The sequence below is a fragment of the Sapajus apella genome, unplaced genomic scaffold (genome assembly GCF_009761245.1).
Source record: "Sapajus apella isolate SASKATOON/1434 unplaced genomic scaffold, GSC_monkey_1.0 scaffold52, whole genome shotgun sequence".
Classification (NCBI taxonomy): domain Eukaryota; kingdom Metazoa; phylum Chordata; class Mammalia; order Primates; family Cebidae; genus Sapajus; species Sapajus apella.
This window is the reverse complement of record NW_022436992.1, coordinates 6682-20963: the sequence shown is the minus strand read 5'-3', so window position 1 is coordinate 20963 and position 14282 is coordinate 6682. Positions and strand designations below refer to the sequence as shown.

General features: G+C 45.3%; 1 protein-coding gene across 1 annotated transcript in view; it reads right to left on the bottom strand.

Annotated features, from left to right (window-relative positions):
* The window catches only part of TET3 (tet methylcytosine dioxygenase 3), a 34013-nt gene extending 21162 nt beyond the window's left edge, over positions 1 to 12851 (bottom strand). The window contains exons 1-2 of the mRNA XM_032243359.1: positions 12461 to 12851; positions 6165 to 6258 (exon numbers count right to left, since the gene is read on the bottom strand). Coding sequence (XP_032099250.1) covers positions 6165 to 6258; positions 12461 to 12576 — 210 coding nt within the window. The 5' untranslated portion in view covers positions 12577 to 12851. The remainder of the gene's footprint in view (positions 1 to 6164; positions 6259 to 12460) is intronic.
* Between the last annotated feature and the right edge of the window lie 1431 nt (positions 12852 to 14282).

The window sequence follows — 14282 nt, the reverse complement described above, 5'->3', positions numbered from 1 at the left end:
TGTAATAGCATGATCATAGCTCACTGCAGCTTCGAACTCCTGGGCTCAAGTGATCCTCCCACTTCAGCCTTCTTGATTACCTAGGGGTACAAGTACACGCAGCCATGCCCGGCTACTTTTTAAAAATTTTTAAGAGATAGGGTCTCACTGCTTCTCGGCCTTTTGGCTAAGATCAAGTGAGATAGGATCTCACTATGTTGCCCACGCTTGTCTTGAACTGCTGGGCTCACATGATCCTCCTGCTTCAGCCTCCCAAATTGCTAGCATTACAGACAGGAACCACTGCGCCCAGCTTCTGTTTATATATTGTTACCACAATTTAAAAAATGTACTACACCAAAAATCATTGAATTGTATGCTTCAAATGAGTTTGAACTGTATGGTACGAGAATTATAACTCAAAAGAGCTTTTAAAAAAAAAAAAAAAAAAAAAGCAAGAGCCCTGGGTATCAACCGCTCTGCTGCTCAGGATCTAGGTTGGGGGTCCGGGTTCTCACTCACTCCCAAACACCGTCCTGGTTGACAAAAAGATTTCAGAGCCAAGAGGCCTGGGAGCTGGGGAAGGAGGTGGCTGAAAATTGCCAGAGAATGCCAGGTGATTCTGTGACCAGATAAGATGTGGGGGCCTGTGGGCAGGGGAAGGATGAGGGTAGACTAGGAAGGGCTCCAAGGGGGAAGGGCCTCGAGGCAGGGGCTCCACCCAGGATGGTGAGCAGGGGGCTTACATAAAGAGTTTCATGCTGCCGAGTGTGGTGGCTCACACCTGTAATCCCAGCACTATAGGAGGCCAAGGTGGGTGGACCACCTGAGGTCGGGAGTTCAAGACCAGCCCGACGAACATGGAGAAACCCCATCTCTACTAAAAATACAAAGTTAGCTGGGTGTGGTGGAGCAAGACTGTAATCCCAGCTACTCAGGAGGCTGAGGCAGGAGAATCACTTGAACCAAGGAGGTGGAGGTTGTGGTGAGCTGAGATTGTGCAATTGCACTCCAGCCTGGGCAATAAGAGCAAAACTCCATCTCAAAAAAAAAAAAAAAAAAAAGCGTTTCATGCTTTAGAAAGGCAGGGCAGAAAATCGGGAAAAGGGCAAGATGGGGAGACCACCGGGTACACCACTGACATAACACAAGAAAAATGAATAAAGTCCTAACCACGGCAGGGGGTAAGGAAGTGGGAGAAGGAATGGATTCCTGAGGCCAAGGGACAAGGAAAAACCCTGAGTGACTGGGCGTGGTTTACTGGTGAGTTAACTGGGAGCACCCTGAGGCTGAAGTACCTCAGAGCAGGGGTCCCTGACCCCTGGATACAGACCAGTACTGGGTCCGTGGCCTGTTAGGAACTGGGCTGCACAGCAGGAGGTGAGCAGCAGGCGAGTGGGTATTACTGCCTGAGGCCCACCTCCTGTCAGATCAGCAGTGGCTTTAGGTCCTCATAGGAGCATGAACCCTACTGTGAGCTGCACATGCGAGGGACCTAGGTTGTGCGTTCCTTATGAGAATCTAATGCCTGAATTGTCTTCCATAAAACCAGTCCCAGGTGCCAAAAAGGTTGGGGACCACTGCCTTAGAGCACCTGAGTGGTCTCTAAGGATGCCCCCCAGAGTGGGTCTGGAGGTCAGGAGATGCAGGGTTGCAGACAGACCTGGTCATGACTGGGTCCGTGCTGGGAGACACTGAATGGGGTGGCCAAGCAAGCACTACAAGTGAGGAAGGTGGGCCGGATGCAAGACTAGGGGGCGGTGTGGACCGCGGCAAAGTGAAAAGCATCTGCCCCGCCAACAGGGAGAAGCCAGGCCTTCTTGCCATCAACTGCCGCCTGGGGGAAATTCCAGCCCAGTGAGGTTAATTCTTCCAGTTTTGCAAGAAAAAAAACGGAATTCCAGATTTGTAGACAAAATCCCTCTCCAAAAACATGAGTGTTCCATTATTTTTTTTTCCTGTGGTAAAATATACAAAAATTTACCATTTTAATCATTTCAAAGTACACAGTTGAATGACATTAGGTACCTTCACATCAGGTATTGTTCATATTGTGTGCAACAATCACTAACCACCCATCTCTGAAATTTTTTCATCTTGCAAAACAAACTCTGTTCATTAAGAAACTCTCCATTCTCCCCTCCTGTAACCACTATTCTATTTTCTGCCTCTGTTTCTTGTTTTCTTTTTCTTTTTGAGATGGAGTCTTGCTCTATTGCCCAGGCTGGAGTGCAGTAGCATGATCTCGGCTCACTGAAACCTCTGCCTCCCAGGCTCAAGCAATTCTCCCCACCAATAGTCTCCAGAATAGCTGGGATTACAAGCACATGCTACCATGCCTGGCTAATTTTTTGTATTTTTAGTAGAGACAGGGTCTCCTCATGTTGGCCAGGCTGGTATAGAACTCCTGTCCTCAGGTGATCTGCCTGCCTCAGTCTCCCAAAGTGAGACCCCGTGCCTGGTCTACTTTGTGTCTCTGAATTTAACTGTTCTAAGTACCTCACGTAAGTGGAATCATACAGGATTTATCCTTTTATGACTTGCTTATTTCACTTAGTGGACAGTCCTACGCATGTTGTAGCATGTGTCAGCATTTCCTTCAGACTCTGAAAGGATACTTTGCAGGCTGAACAAAGCACATCTCTGGCCATGAGTTCCTTCCTGTTCTGAGGCACAGCGAGAACAGTGCTTCCCCACTAAAGTATCAAGTATATCAATCTTTTGAAATGTGTATTTTGGGTATCAGTAACACCTCAACATGATATTAAATAGATACTGTGCTAGAACTCCCTGCATGATTGCCTGGCTTCCTGCAGATTAGGCTGAGTGCATCACGGGCATCGACACACATCTGTGGACGCTGATAAGGCAGCAGGCTCTGTGACTAGGGTTTGCGAGGCACTACGGTTAACTTCCACTCCCGGCCAGGGTAACGCAGCCAATCACACTCATGGGAGAGGTGTTCAGAGCACAAAAGTCACCCAACCAGTCGTGGCTGTGACTGAGGCCGTGCCATTCTGGTTTCCCAAATGGCAAACACACAATGTCATTAGACACAAGCAGATAGCTCTGTGGCCCATCCTCACAGGCCTGCGGGCGCACTAAAAAAAAAACTAAGAAAACAGCACAGAAGAGCTCCCTGCCCACACTCCTATGAAGGAGTCTGGTAGGGCGGACTGTCAAAGTCAAAGGTGGACAGAGGCACAAATACTTCCATACCTGAGCAGAACAACAGAGACAGCTTCAACTCAGCCACAGAATCCTTAACAGCTCATCCAGCTTCTGGGCAGGAATTTGCTGAGCACCAGACGAAGGGTAACACAACCCCCAGCAGAACCCCAACCCTGCCTTCCCATAGCTCACCCATGGTGCTTGGTTCCAACACATGCAGCTTCCTAAGTCTGCTTCACTGTGTCCCCAGTAAGCCTACAAATACCTGCCTTCTGACTTCTGTGACCTTTACACACTGGTCTGGGCAGCATCTCTGGAGTTCATTTCCCAGAGCCCATCTCGCTGTCCCAGATGTTGTCTTTGGCATGCCTCTGTTGTTTGAGCCTTCAGAGTGCAAAACCGGGGCACGCCTGGAATCTTCCATATTTTATACAGGCCACCTTAAAATCACAGATGACCAGAAGGCTCTCTGGGCTGACCCACTGCTTCTTAGGTCATTCTTTCAACACATATTTGCTGGGCACCCATGATGTGCCTTGACTCTGTAAGTCAAGTGCAAAACGTATAAGGCACACTGCTTTAAGCTGAAGGTACTGGTTGGGGGCTTGGGAGAGGCTGAAACACAGACACAAATCCTGGTTGGAAAACAAAAGCCAGGCTCTGGACACGGGACCAGGAGGCGCTGGATGCCTGAACTTACCCGTGGCCACAGAGCCGGCTCTAGGCTCCTGACACTACACTGCCACCAAGAATAATCCATTCTTCTAAGCATCTGTGGGTCACTTTCCCCAGCGTAGCAGGGAGAAGGCGCACCCAACCCCTCTCCAACTTACAAAGGAGGTGGAATTCTTTAAACTGAGCCTTCTCACCAAAATACATAGGGTATTTGGGAGCTGTGTAGCCAAAAGAAAACCCGAGAAATCCATCACACTAAAGGAGATGGCTAGAAAAGAAAAACAAAGCAGCCCCCAGTACTGCCATTTTCTTGCCACTACAATAGTTCTGTGATTGACCACCCATTTGCTCCTCCCATAAAAAATGATCTTTCCTCTTCTTTTCACTCATCAGACATGGGAAGAGTTCCACCCTCTGCAAACATTATCACCACGCATTCCTTTCTATGCTAATCCACCAGGGCTCAGTGATACCCACAAGCTGTTCCCTCCTTTCCCTCCTTGGATGTGACCTCCAGTTCACTGCACCCCATGCACCCGGCTCTGGGCATCTGTCCACAAACCCCAGAGCAATGGCATACTGGGGACCAAGTTTCTGCCCCTCCAGCCTCCTGTCTTCCTCTCCCAGCTTCAGGAACTGGCCCCGGTCTCCAGGCACGGGCCCTGGTCTCCAGGCACACATGTGCTTCCCAGCCCTCAGTGGGGCCACAGGGACCCTGGCCAGGGTTTAGCACTGTATCCGGGGTCTACAAATGCATCTTCTTTAATGCCACCCACAGGGCCAGCTGTTCTTTAAGGGGCCAACTTTACTGAAGCTGGAAGAGTCTCCAACTCTACCTCTGCCCCAAGATTTTCATTTTTATGTCCAAGACTTTGGAGTTCCTCAACAACTGCATGAATTAGCAGGCAAAAGGGGCAGCTGTCACTCTACGGCTGATGTCATTTCTCTGATGAGTTCTCTGGGAAGGTAACACCTCACCATGATCAGCCACATCAGACCTCTCACTGCAGTGACCACCTCTCATGAGGGTAGGGGTAGCCTGCTTCTTCATACTTGTGAATACACTAAGTGGTTCCAGGTTCTTTGGTTGTATATTATCCTGCAATGCTGACTAAAAATTGCTAAAAATAGTAAGCTTGGTAGTTCAAGTTCACTTTTTTTTCCATCAAACACAAAGACACAAAGGCACAGGGTGTAGCCCAGGTAAAGACGGGCGTGTGCACAGAAGGACATGTGCTGACGGGTTATCTTACCAGCCTCCCTCACACAGTCAGCCATGGGTCTGTCCACCCAGCCTCTCTGCCTCTGGCCACATGAGTCTCCTCACTGGGAATGCTTCCTCCCTCTCCTCAGCCTGACTAATAACGGCCCAGTGTTCACAGCCCCCGCACTCCCACCTTCTCAGGAAACCTAGCCTGAGCATTCCTCTTCCTCTGAACCACAGCACCAGGTCTGCCTCTCAGTCATCCCCATCTCCATGACTTTATGTCATGTGTCTCTGGAGCACAAACAGCTTGAACACAGGGACGGAGCCCTCGTCTTCCACCCATACCCCCCTGCCCAATACAGCGTGAGGCTGAGCTTACAGGCACCTAAGGAACCTGGCTGCTCCTCCTCAACATTTGTTCTGCAGAGGCAGATGCTCTGCTATTTAAAGATCTCCCTGTGGACTGGGAGGGCAAGGTCAGAAGGACTCTGTTTGGTGACTTGGGGTCTGAGTTACTGAAGTTCTCCCTGCAGAGATGTCCAGGCTGCCTGGTAGGAAATTCCTTAGAAGCAGGGCAGGGGCAAGACTGGCCCACAGTGCTGCCTGGAGGCCTGGCCTCTTCCCTCAGGTTGGATCTCAGCATGCCAGCCTTCAGGTTTGCCCCTGGCTTCCAGGCAGCAGACAGAAGCACTAGCAGCTCCAGGGCACATGGAAGGGGATGAGGCGGCTGACAGTCCACTGGGGGGCCCAGCATAGAGTCATGACAGCATCCCAGTTTCCCCCTTCCTACCCCTACAGCCCTGAGCCATGGGGACAGAATGAGCCGAGTGTGAAGACTAACGGCTTCACACTTCTTCCAAGGCCAGCCCAAGACCCAGGGACTGGCATTTAAACAAGATGAGGACAAACAACTGAGGCTGGGAGAAATGATCCCAACCCTGAGCCAGATTCCAGCTCCAAGGATCCCCTGGACAGTCAACATGTCGTCTTCTACACACACACAACACACACCCCTGGCCCCAGCCCCTGCCCCGCCCCGGCCCCCACCCCCACCCCCACCCCCACCCGCTCAGCTACATGCAGCAAGGGCAACCAGACACAGCCATGGCTCTTGGGTGGGCTCAACACTCACCCACTTTGCAATGGGGCAGCCGCGGGAGCTCTTTCCCTCCTTCCCCGTGTAGATGACCTTCTCAATCCGGATGGCTTTCCCCTTCTCTCCATACCTGAAGGGGGAGACAGAAGCTACCATTAACACAGCAGAACTCCAAAGGAGAACAACTTTCAGTCAGAAGGCAGCCTCAGTGTGCTTTTGTTTGAGTTTCTGGTTACTGTCAGGGCAACAGAGAAGAAAAGGTTTAAATGTTATTTGGTACCTAAAGGCTCTGGAGACACAGTGGCCACTTCTGGGCTTCCAGGTTCACCTGCTCCTTCTCTGCTCCTGTCCATCAGGCCCCCTCTGATCCAGGGCAGAAGGACAGTCAAGCAGAATGTCTTGTTACCTCCGAGCTCCAGAAGGGAACTGAAACCAAAGGCTAAACACAGGCATTTGTATCCAGCCCTGTTAGAGGAGTCACCCTGAGAGTTAGCTATTTATAAATACAATAAAATAAATGGGGGAACCTTTATTGTTCTCTTTGAATAATCCCCAGCTGACATTGGACCATGATGATGACAAACAGCTGAGGCCAAGGAGAAGCAGCTCTACTAAGCCCGAACGCCAGCTCTGAGGTTCCCCTGGACAGTACACACATCTGGTTCCTGCACACGCCACCTGCCCTGCCCACCCCCCCAACACACACACACTCAGGACTTCAGAATCCCAGCTCCCTAGGACCGTCTAAACAACCACACTATATTCAGAGATGGTACAACTATGGCTCCTGGAGCTGAAATGACTTGTCCAAGGCCACACAACTACAAAGAGGCAGCAGTGGTCTAAGCACAGGATATCAGACAGACTAAGTTTGAATGCCAGCCCTGCCACCTTCTTGCTATATAACTGTGGCCAAATTACTAAACTTCTCTAAGCCTCAGTTTTCTCATCTGTAAAATGGAGATTAAAATGGTCCCTGCCTCCTGGGCTTGGAAAGATCAAACAACAGTCCACAGGGAGTATATTATTTAAAGTGCTTTGAAGTTTCTGGCATGAAAGAAGAGCCCAATAAATAGTGATTATTTTTAATAATGTAAAAGCCATCTTACAGAATCTTATTTTTAGCAGTGTTTTAGTTTCAGGTGCAATGTCATATCACCTGCAGATAATGGCCATTTGCCACCTACTACTTTCCATTCTTCATATCTCTAGCCTGACTCTTGTCTCTCTGAACTGACCAGGTGCTCTCTGAAGGGCTTGCAGGCATCTCTGCTTATTTTCTGACTTTACTGAAAATGTTTCCAACAATTCATCCCTGAGCAGGAAACTGGCTAACTTTGGGAAAGAGACAGACTTCCTTACTTTGAAGAGTGCCACTAAGAGTCTCCTCTCCTAAGGACTTTTAATCAAGAATTATTTTTATAAAATACATTTTATAAATGTATTTATAAGGAGACAGATGATTGAATGTTTTTTCTTTGATCAATTAACATAGCATGCTGTTTTAGCAGCTTGTCTGAATCTAACTACCCTTGTATTTCTGTAATAAATTCAATTTGATCATGGCATATTATTTTAATATACTATTTAACAGAGCATTAACGTTATCATAGCTTCTACAGTTCAGCATACCCATATTCTTTATCTGATCCACTCCACTTCTAGGAACCTCTACCCCAGAAATAACTGTACAAATGCACAGAGCTTTAGGAACAAAACTAATTCACTGTCTCATCAACAACAGAAAAATGAAAAAACTTAAGTATCTAACATGAGACTGGTTAAATAAATTATAATAAATTTCACAAAAAAATAAAATCAGTTTTCATGCAATGAAAAACCATGTCCCATCAAAAATGATTAGGTTTTGTGTACTGACATAGGAAGAAATTAAGTGGGGGGAAAAAGGCAAGCTACAGACAGTGGGTATATTATGATGGACGCCATTTGGTTTAAAACTTCTCTATATACATATTAATACATTTATCTTTGTGTATATACATATATACACCTTTGTAAATGCTTAGAAAATACTGAAAGGTAAGCATCAAACTTTAGAGATTTATTCATTCTTTAGACTTCTTTCAAAGCCTTTGTTTCATTTTTATAATTGAAAAAGAAAACAGAGTTTAAATGTTTTTAATTAATGAATTATTTTTTTAAAACAAGCTCTTGTCAGGCCACAAAGATTTTTTTTTAAATGCTAATCTAAGGTTCCTTTGAGTTCCATGTTCTCTATTTCACTCAAGACCTTAGCAAAAGGATGAAAAGTGTTTCTGATAATTACAACATTAAAATTCTAAGGCTCTGTTTGTCCCTTATAGAAAGTGTTGGGAGACAGGACTCAGGAGTTTATATAGTGTGGTCTGGATGAAGAGGAAAAGATCATATAATGCTGCTCTTGTCTGGTTCCTGAACAATTTTCATTTCAACAAGTGTTTATCAGGAAGCTACCCACAAGGGCAGGGCCTGGGCCCCTGGTGTGTCCTGGTGATCCCTGTCGGGAGAACAGCCTGAGGTGACCACACTCCTCTCGCTCAGACGGAAGCACTATCGAGTTCCTCACAGGAGGGTGAGCTGAGGACACTGTCACCACTTTCCAACCAGGTCCTTCCCCACCATTCCGCCCCTGTGAGAAATGTGACCTGCAGTGAACCTCGAATTAGACAAATAAAAGGGCCAAGCACTGTCTGATCAGCTAGACTTTAAAAAACAAAACAAACAAAAAAACCCAGAACTGTCTCTTTGTGTTTAAAGACAGCCAATCAACTCTCCCTTTAGCTCTTTCTTCTTAAGTGTCTTACTTTTTGGCCTATCATGAGGAGGCCTTTCTAGTATTCAGATTAACTATTAGACCCTAAACTAAGTCTGCATAGATAGCCTAAAATCTTATTCTAAAGGATAACTGATCATCCAAGACAGTGGCTCTACAAGGGTGGTCCCAGGGCCAGCAGCATCAGCATCCCCTAGAAATCTGCTAGGTATGGAACATAAATTCTCAGGTCCCATCCCAGACCTGCTGGGTCAGAAACTCAGGTGAGGCCCAGTCATCTGTGCTTTAACAAACCCTCTGGAGACTCTGAGGCCCAGTGAAGTCTGACAACCACTGCTCTAAAGCTTTACTTTTTCAGGGTTGTCTCTGTCACACAGTAATGAGACCAGCTCTCCCAAAGTTCACAGAACCTGCTAGCGCAGTGTTGGTTCTTTGTTTCTGGAACAAGCATTTAACGAACTCCTAGGCTGCAGAGAATCTCCTTCCCAGACAGAACACACGAGGCTCTATGCTGTGCACCCATCTCAGATATGGGTTTGACAACTGACTCCAATTATCTGTGAAGATAAGGGCCTAGATACCCACAAAGTATGAAGCCCATAAATAAGTTGGGATATTTTAGGATTTGCTTTAGACCTTCCCCTCCTTTCTCCAAATCTTTACTGGAAGAGTTAAAAGAACCAACTTTCCCTGATTTCTGTTTATTTCCCCTCTCTGCCTTCAGCCAACTCCTAACAGCAGAGCAGTCCTGAAGAGAAAGGGTTGAGGACGAGTGTAGGTAGGCAAAGAGACAGCCTAGACCCGTCATTCACAAACTAGACCCCTACCCAGCGGACTTGCAGCAATCACTCATAACTCCTCTTGTTCCGGAAAGGATCTTATGAAGATGTCTCTTAGATTAAACTAACAGGTGATGAAATTAGAGTAAAGGGCGAAAGAAAAAAAGGTATGTTGGTACACAAAATGCAATCAGTGGGGTTTTGTGTGTATTTTTGAAAGATGAGCCTGAAATATCTTGTTATATGAGAAATCCAAAAAAGGCTTGTTAGGGTCATGTCAAAACCAAAACAAAATCAAACAACCCAGAGGAGTGAACCTGAACAGGTTCTATGGGCCAAAGATGAGAAATTACCTTCCTCCTGATGGGGTACACAAATCTGGCTCCAAGTTTACTAGCAGGCAACATAAAGATGGAAATGCAATCTGTTACATGATTTGCAAGGTCCTTAAGATAAAAATAAACCAGTTGCTAAGGGAAAACACAAGTATTCCTGGTCTTGAGAGGAATTCCTCCCTTGGATCAGTTTCTGAAGAATCTACAGCTGGCTGTTATTTTTAAAGCAATCAGGGGCAAAAAAAAAAAAAAGACACATTTCAGCCTTATCTTACCAAATTTCAAAGATCTCTTGATCCTTGTTTCAAAATGTACTTTTCTAAAATGAAAAGTTGTTTAAGAGAGCTGTCTGGAAATCTTATAAAATTGTTACCCCAAAACACCCCAGAACAAAAAACCTGCCCCAGATCAAACTTGTACATTTGACTCCCCAGCAGCAAATGATAGTGTCAGGATTCCTTACAAAAATCACTGGCCCAGAAGCTGCCCGGTCTAATCTGCAAATTACAATACGCAGGCATGTGAGCACATGCAGGCAAGCATGACAACACTTACACAGCATCAAATCTGTCTCATGCTCATGGACTCAGAACTGCCCTCATACCAGGCTGGAATTTACAGATTGGTGAATATAAATGTTCCCAGATGGTCTAGGAAATTAAGAGTGATGACTGCAGAGCACTGTCCTCCATGTATCTTACGTTTTATTCATTCAGAGAAGCTGTTATAGTCATTCAGTTCAAAATCGCGTTCCCCACTACACAGACAAGAGTATTTGGCTCCTTGCCAGGCATGGTAGCTCACACCTGTAAACCCAGCACTCTGGGAGGCCGAGTGGGTGGATCACCTGAGGTCAGGAGTTCGAGACCAGCCTGGCCAACATGGTGAAACCCCATCTCTACTAAAAATACAAAAATTAGCTGGGTGTAGTGGTACATGCCTGTAGTCTCAGCTACTCGGGAGGCTGAGGCAAGAAAATCCCTTGAACCAGGGAGGCAGAGGTTGCAGTGAGCCAAGATTGTGCCACTGCATTCCAGCCTGGGTGACAGAGCGGACTCCGTCTCCAAAAAGAAAAAAAAAGAAAGTATTAGGCTCCCATGGTCAGACAAAATCTGATTCCCAAATTTGTGAGAACTCTAAGCCACACAGCTTTCCATGTATCTGTACGTATATGTGTGGGCAAGTATATGCCTGTATCTGCATCACCTTAGCTTTTATTATTAAAATGCTAAAGTTTGTTCTAAAAAATGCAATCAGTACATTTGTATGTGAGGTACTTAATGACTATCTACCTTTTCTGTAGTACTCATGACAAGCACTACATGTTTCCACACATCAATTCGGTTTATCCTCACAACACTCCTACAGTGTATGTGCTTTTATCATCATCTCTATTTTGCAGATAAGAAAACTGAGTCACAGAAGAGCAGAACAGCTTGCTAGGGACCCAGCAGTGAGTGGCAGGGCCAGGACTGGGCCTTAACCTGGCACAAGTCTCTGCTCTCAGTCCCAGAGCCACACACTGGAACTCTGAGTGTTTACTAACTGACGTGGACACACACTTGGGTTTCCAAGTCTCTGTCTATATGAACTGCTTAAAAACCACAACTAGCAAACAGAAATCCTAGATTCCTGAATTTGAATTGGAGTGTCAATATAAACTTATGATGTATATAATCACTAAACAATAACAAAAATGAAAAATTCACAGACTCAACATGACTCTACTTAAGCGGCCTAAAACAATGAACAACAACACTGTGAGGTCATGAGTAACCCTAGCAGGCAGAGTCTGTTTTCTAAATACTTTTTCCTCCAATAAAAGGAACCGGGACTTCTTGGATAAACATACAATGTGAACCCAGGATATCTTGTCATATGAGAAATCAAGAAAGCTATGAAAGATTCCTACGATCCTGTCCAAAGGATTTAGGGAACAACCTGAATAGCTTCCCACTGCCCAGGAGTGAGATATTGCATTCCTTTTAGGGGAGGTAAAAAATTCCACCTATGAATTAGTTTTGAAAAAATAGAAAAAATAACCTGATCCCAATCAGGGCTTTAGGTTTAACTACCAATTTACAGGACACAGAGGCATGTTAAACACTTTTAATGATACCACAATACCATGGGAAAGCTATTAGCAAAATTCAGACTGTGGGAAATTAACTCTACAGGACATAGAGCCATATAACCATGTTTCTTCAATAAAAACATTTCAAGACAGAGAGAAGCAGGGGGACATAAATTGGGCAGAACTACAGAATGAAGAAACTCAGAAACAATGTAAGTGAGGATCCCACAGTCAGACTTCCATAACCCAGTTATCAGGGCTTCCTTTCTGTATGTTGTCTATTACAAGGCAATGAAAACTGAGAGCTGCTTAATATCTACATTTGATTAACAGCATACCCATTTCTCCTTGGACATCTGTGCATCACTCACCGCTCCTCCATGAGTTCCCGGATAGAGGCGACCGTGGGGCCAGATCCCAGGTGAGTATAATATGGACCTTCATCTTTCTCCACTATTTGTTCTGCAGAAACACAAAGAGTAAACATTATTTGGAATATGAATTAGTCAATATTCATTTAAAAAGACTAACCACCAACAAGAAAGTTAATAGGCATATCCCAAAACAGGAAACCCACATGGTTTATGAACATGTGAAAAGGTGTTCAACTCCATTAGAAATCAGAAAATACAAATTAAAATCACAATAGAACACCATCACACATGGACCAAATTGGCAAGAATTTAAAAATCTCATAAAACCGGCCGGGCATGGTGGCTCATGCCTGTAATCCAAACATTTTGGAGGCCAAGGTGGGTGGATCACCTGAGGTCGGGAGTTCAAGAACAGCCTGACCAACCTGGTGAAACCCCATCTTAAAATAAAAAAAATCTGATAAAACCAAGTGTTGTCAAGGCTGTGATCTAAGCACACTGGGATTCTGCCTACTATTATCAATGCATCCTGCATGACCCAGTAATTCCATTTCTAGACACACACTCAAGACCAGGGGTCAGCAAGCTACTCCCCTCCAGTGAGCCACCACACCCAGCCAAAAACATTTTGTTAAGTGAAAGAAGCCGTCCTGGCTAAATACCCAATCAAACTGAACACAGAGGCTCAAATAGATACCTGTATGCCAATGTTCAGAGCAGCATTTACTCACCACAACCAAAAGGTTAAAACAACATAACTATCCATCAGCAGGCGAATGGATACATAAAATGTGTATGTCTGTATGACGAAATATTACTCAGCCAAAAAATGACTGACGTTCTGATGCATGCTATTACATGGATGAACCTTAAGAACATATGCCAAGTAAAATAAATCAGACACAAAGGACAAATCCTGTAGTTTACTGATATGAATTATCTAGCAGAGGCAGATTCATAGAGACAGAAAGTAGATTAGAGGTTAGCAGGGGCTGGGAGGAGCAGGAAATGAGGAGTTATTGCTTAATGGGACAGAGTTTCTGTTTAGGCTGATGAAGTTTTGGAAACAGAGTGATGACAGTTGCCCAATATTGTGAATCTAATTAATGCACTAAACTGTACATGTAAACATGATTAAAATGGCAAATTTTATGTTATACAGACTTTACAATTTAAATTAAAAAAGTTCTGATACATGCTACAACATGATGAACCGCGAAAACATTTTTTCTTTTGAGACGGAGTTTCAATCTTGTTGCCCAGGCTGGAGTGCAATGGCACGACCTCGGCGCACTGCAACCTCCGCCTCCTGGGTTCAAGTGATTCTCCTGCCTCAGCCTCCTGAATAGCTGGGATTACAGGCCTGCGCAACCATATCCAGCTAATTTTGTATTTTTAGTAGAGACGGGGTTTCACATGTTGTCTAGGCTGGTCTCAAACTCCTGACCTCAGGTGATCTACCCGCCTCGGCCTCCCAAAGTGCTTGGGTTACAGGCGTGAGCCACCGTGCCTGGCCAAAAATATTTTGTTAAGTGAAGGAAGCTAGATACAAGAGAGGCCACAGGGTGTATGATTCCATTCATATGAAATATTCAGAATAGGTAAATCTATAGATACAAAAAGCAAATTGGTGCTTGCCAGAGGCTGGAGGCTGGGGGAGGGGGTGGGGGCAGGAATGAGGAGTAACTGTTTAATGGGTACAGGGGTTTTTTTGGAGTGATGAAAATATTTTAAAACTGGAGGGAGATGGTGGTTGTACAATACTGTGAATGTACTAAATGCCGCTGAATTGTTCACTTTAAAATGGTTAATTTTATGT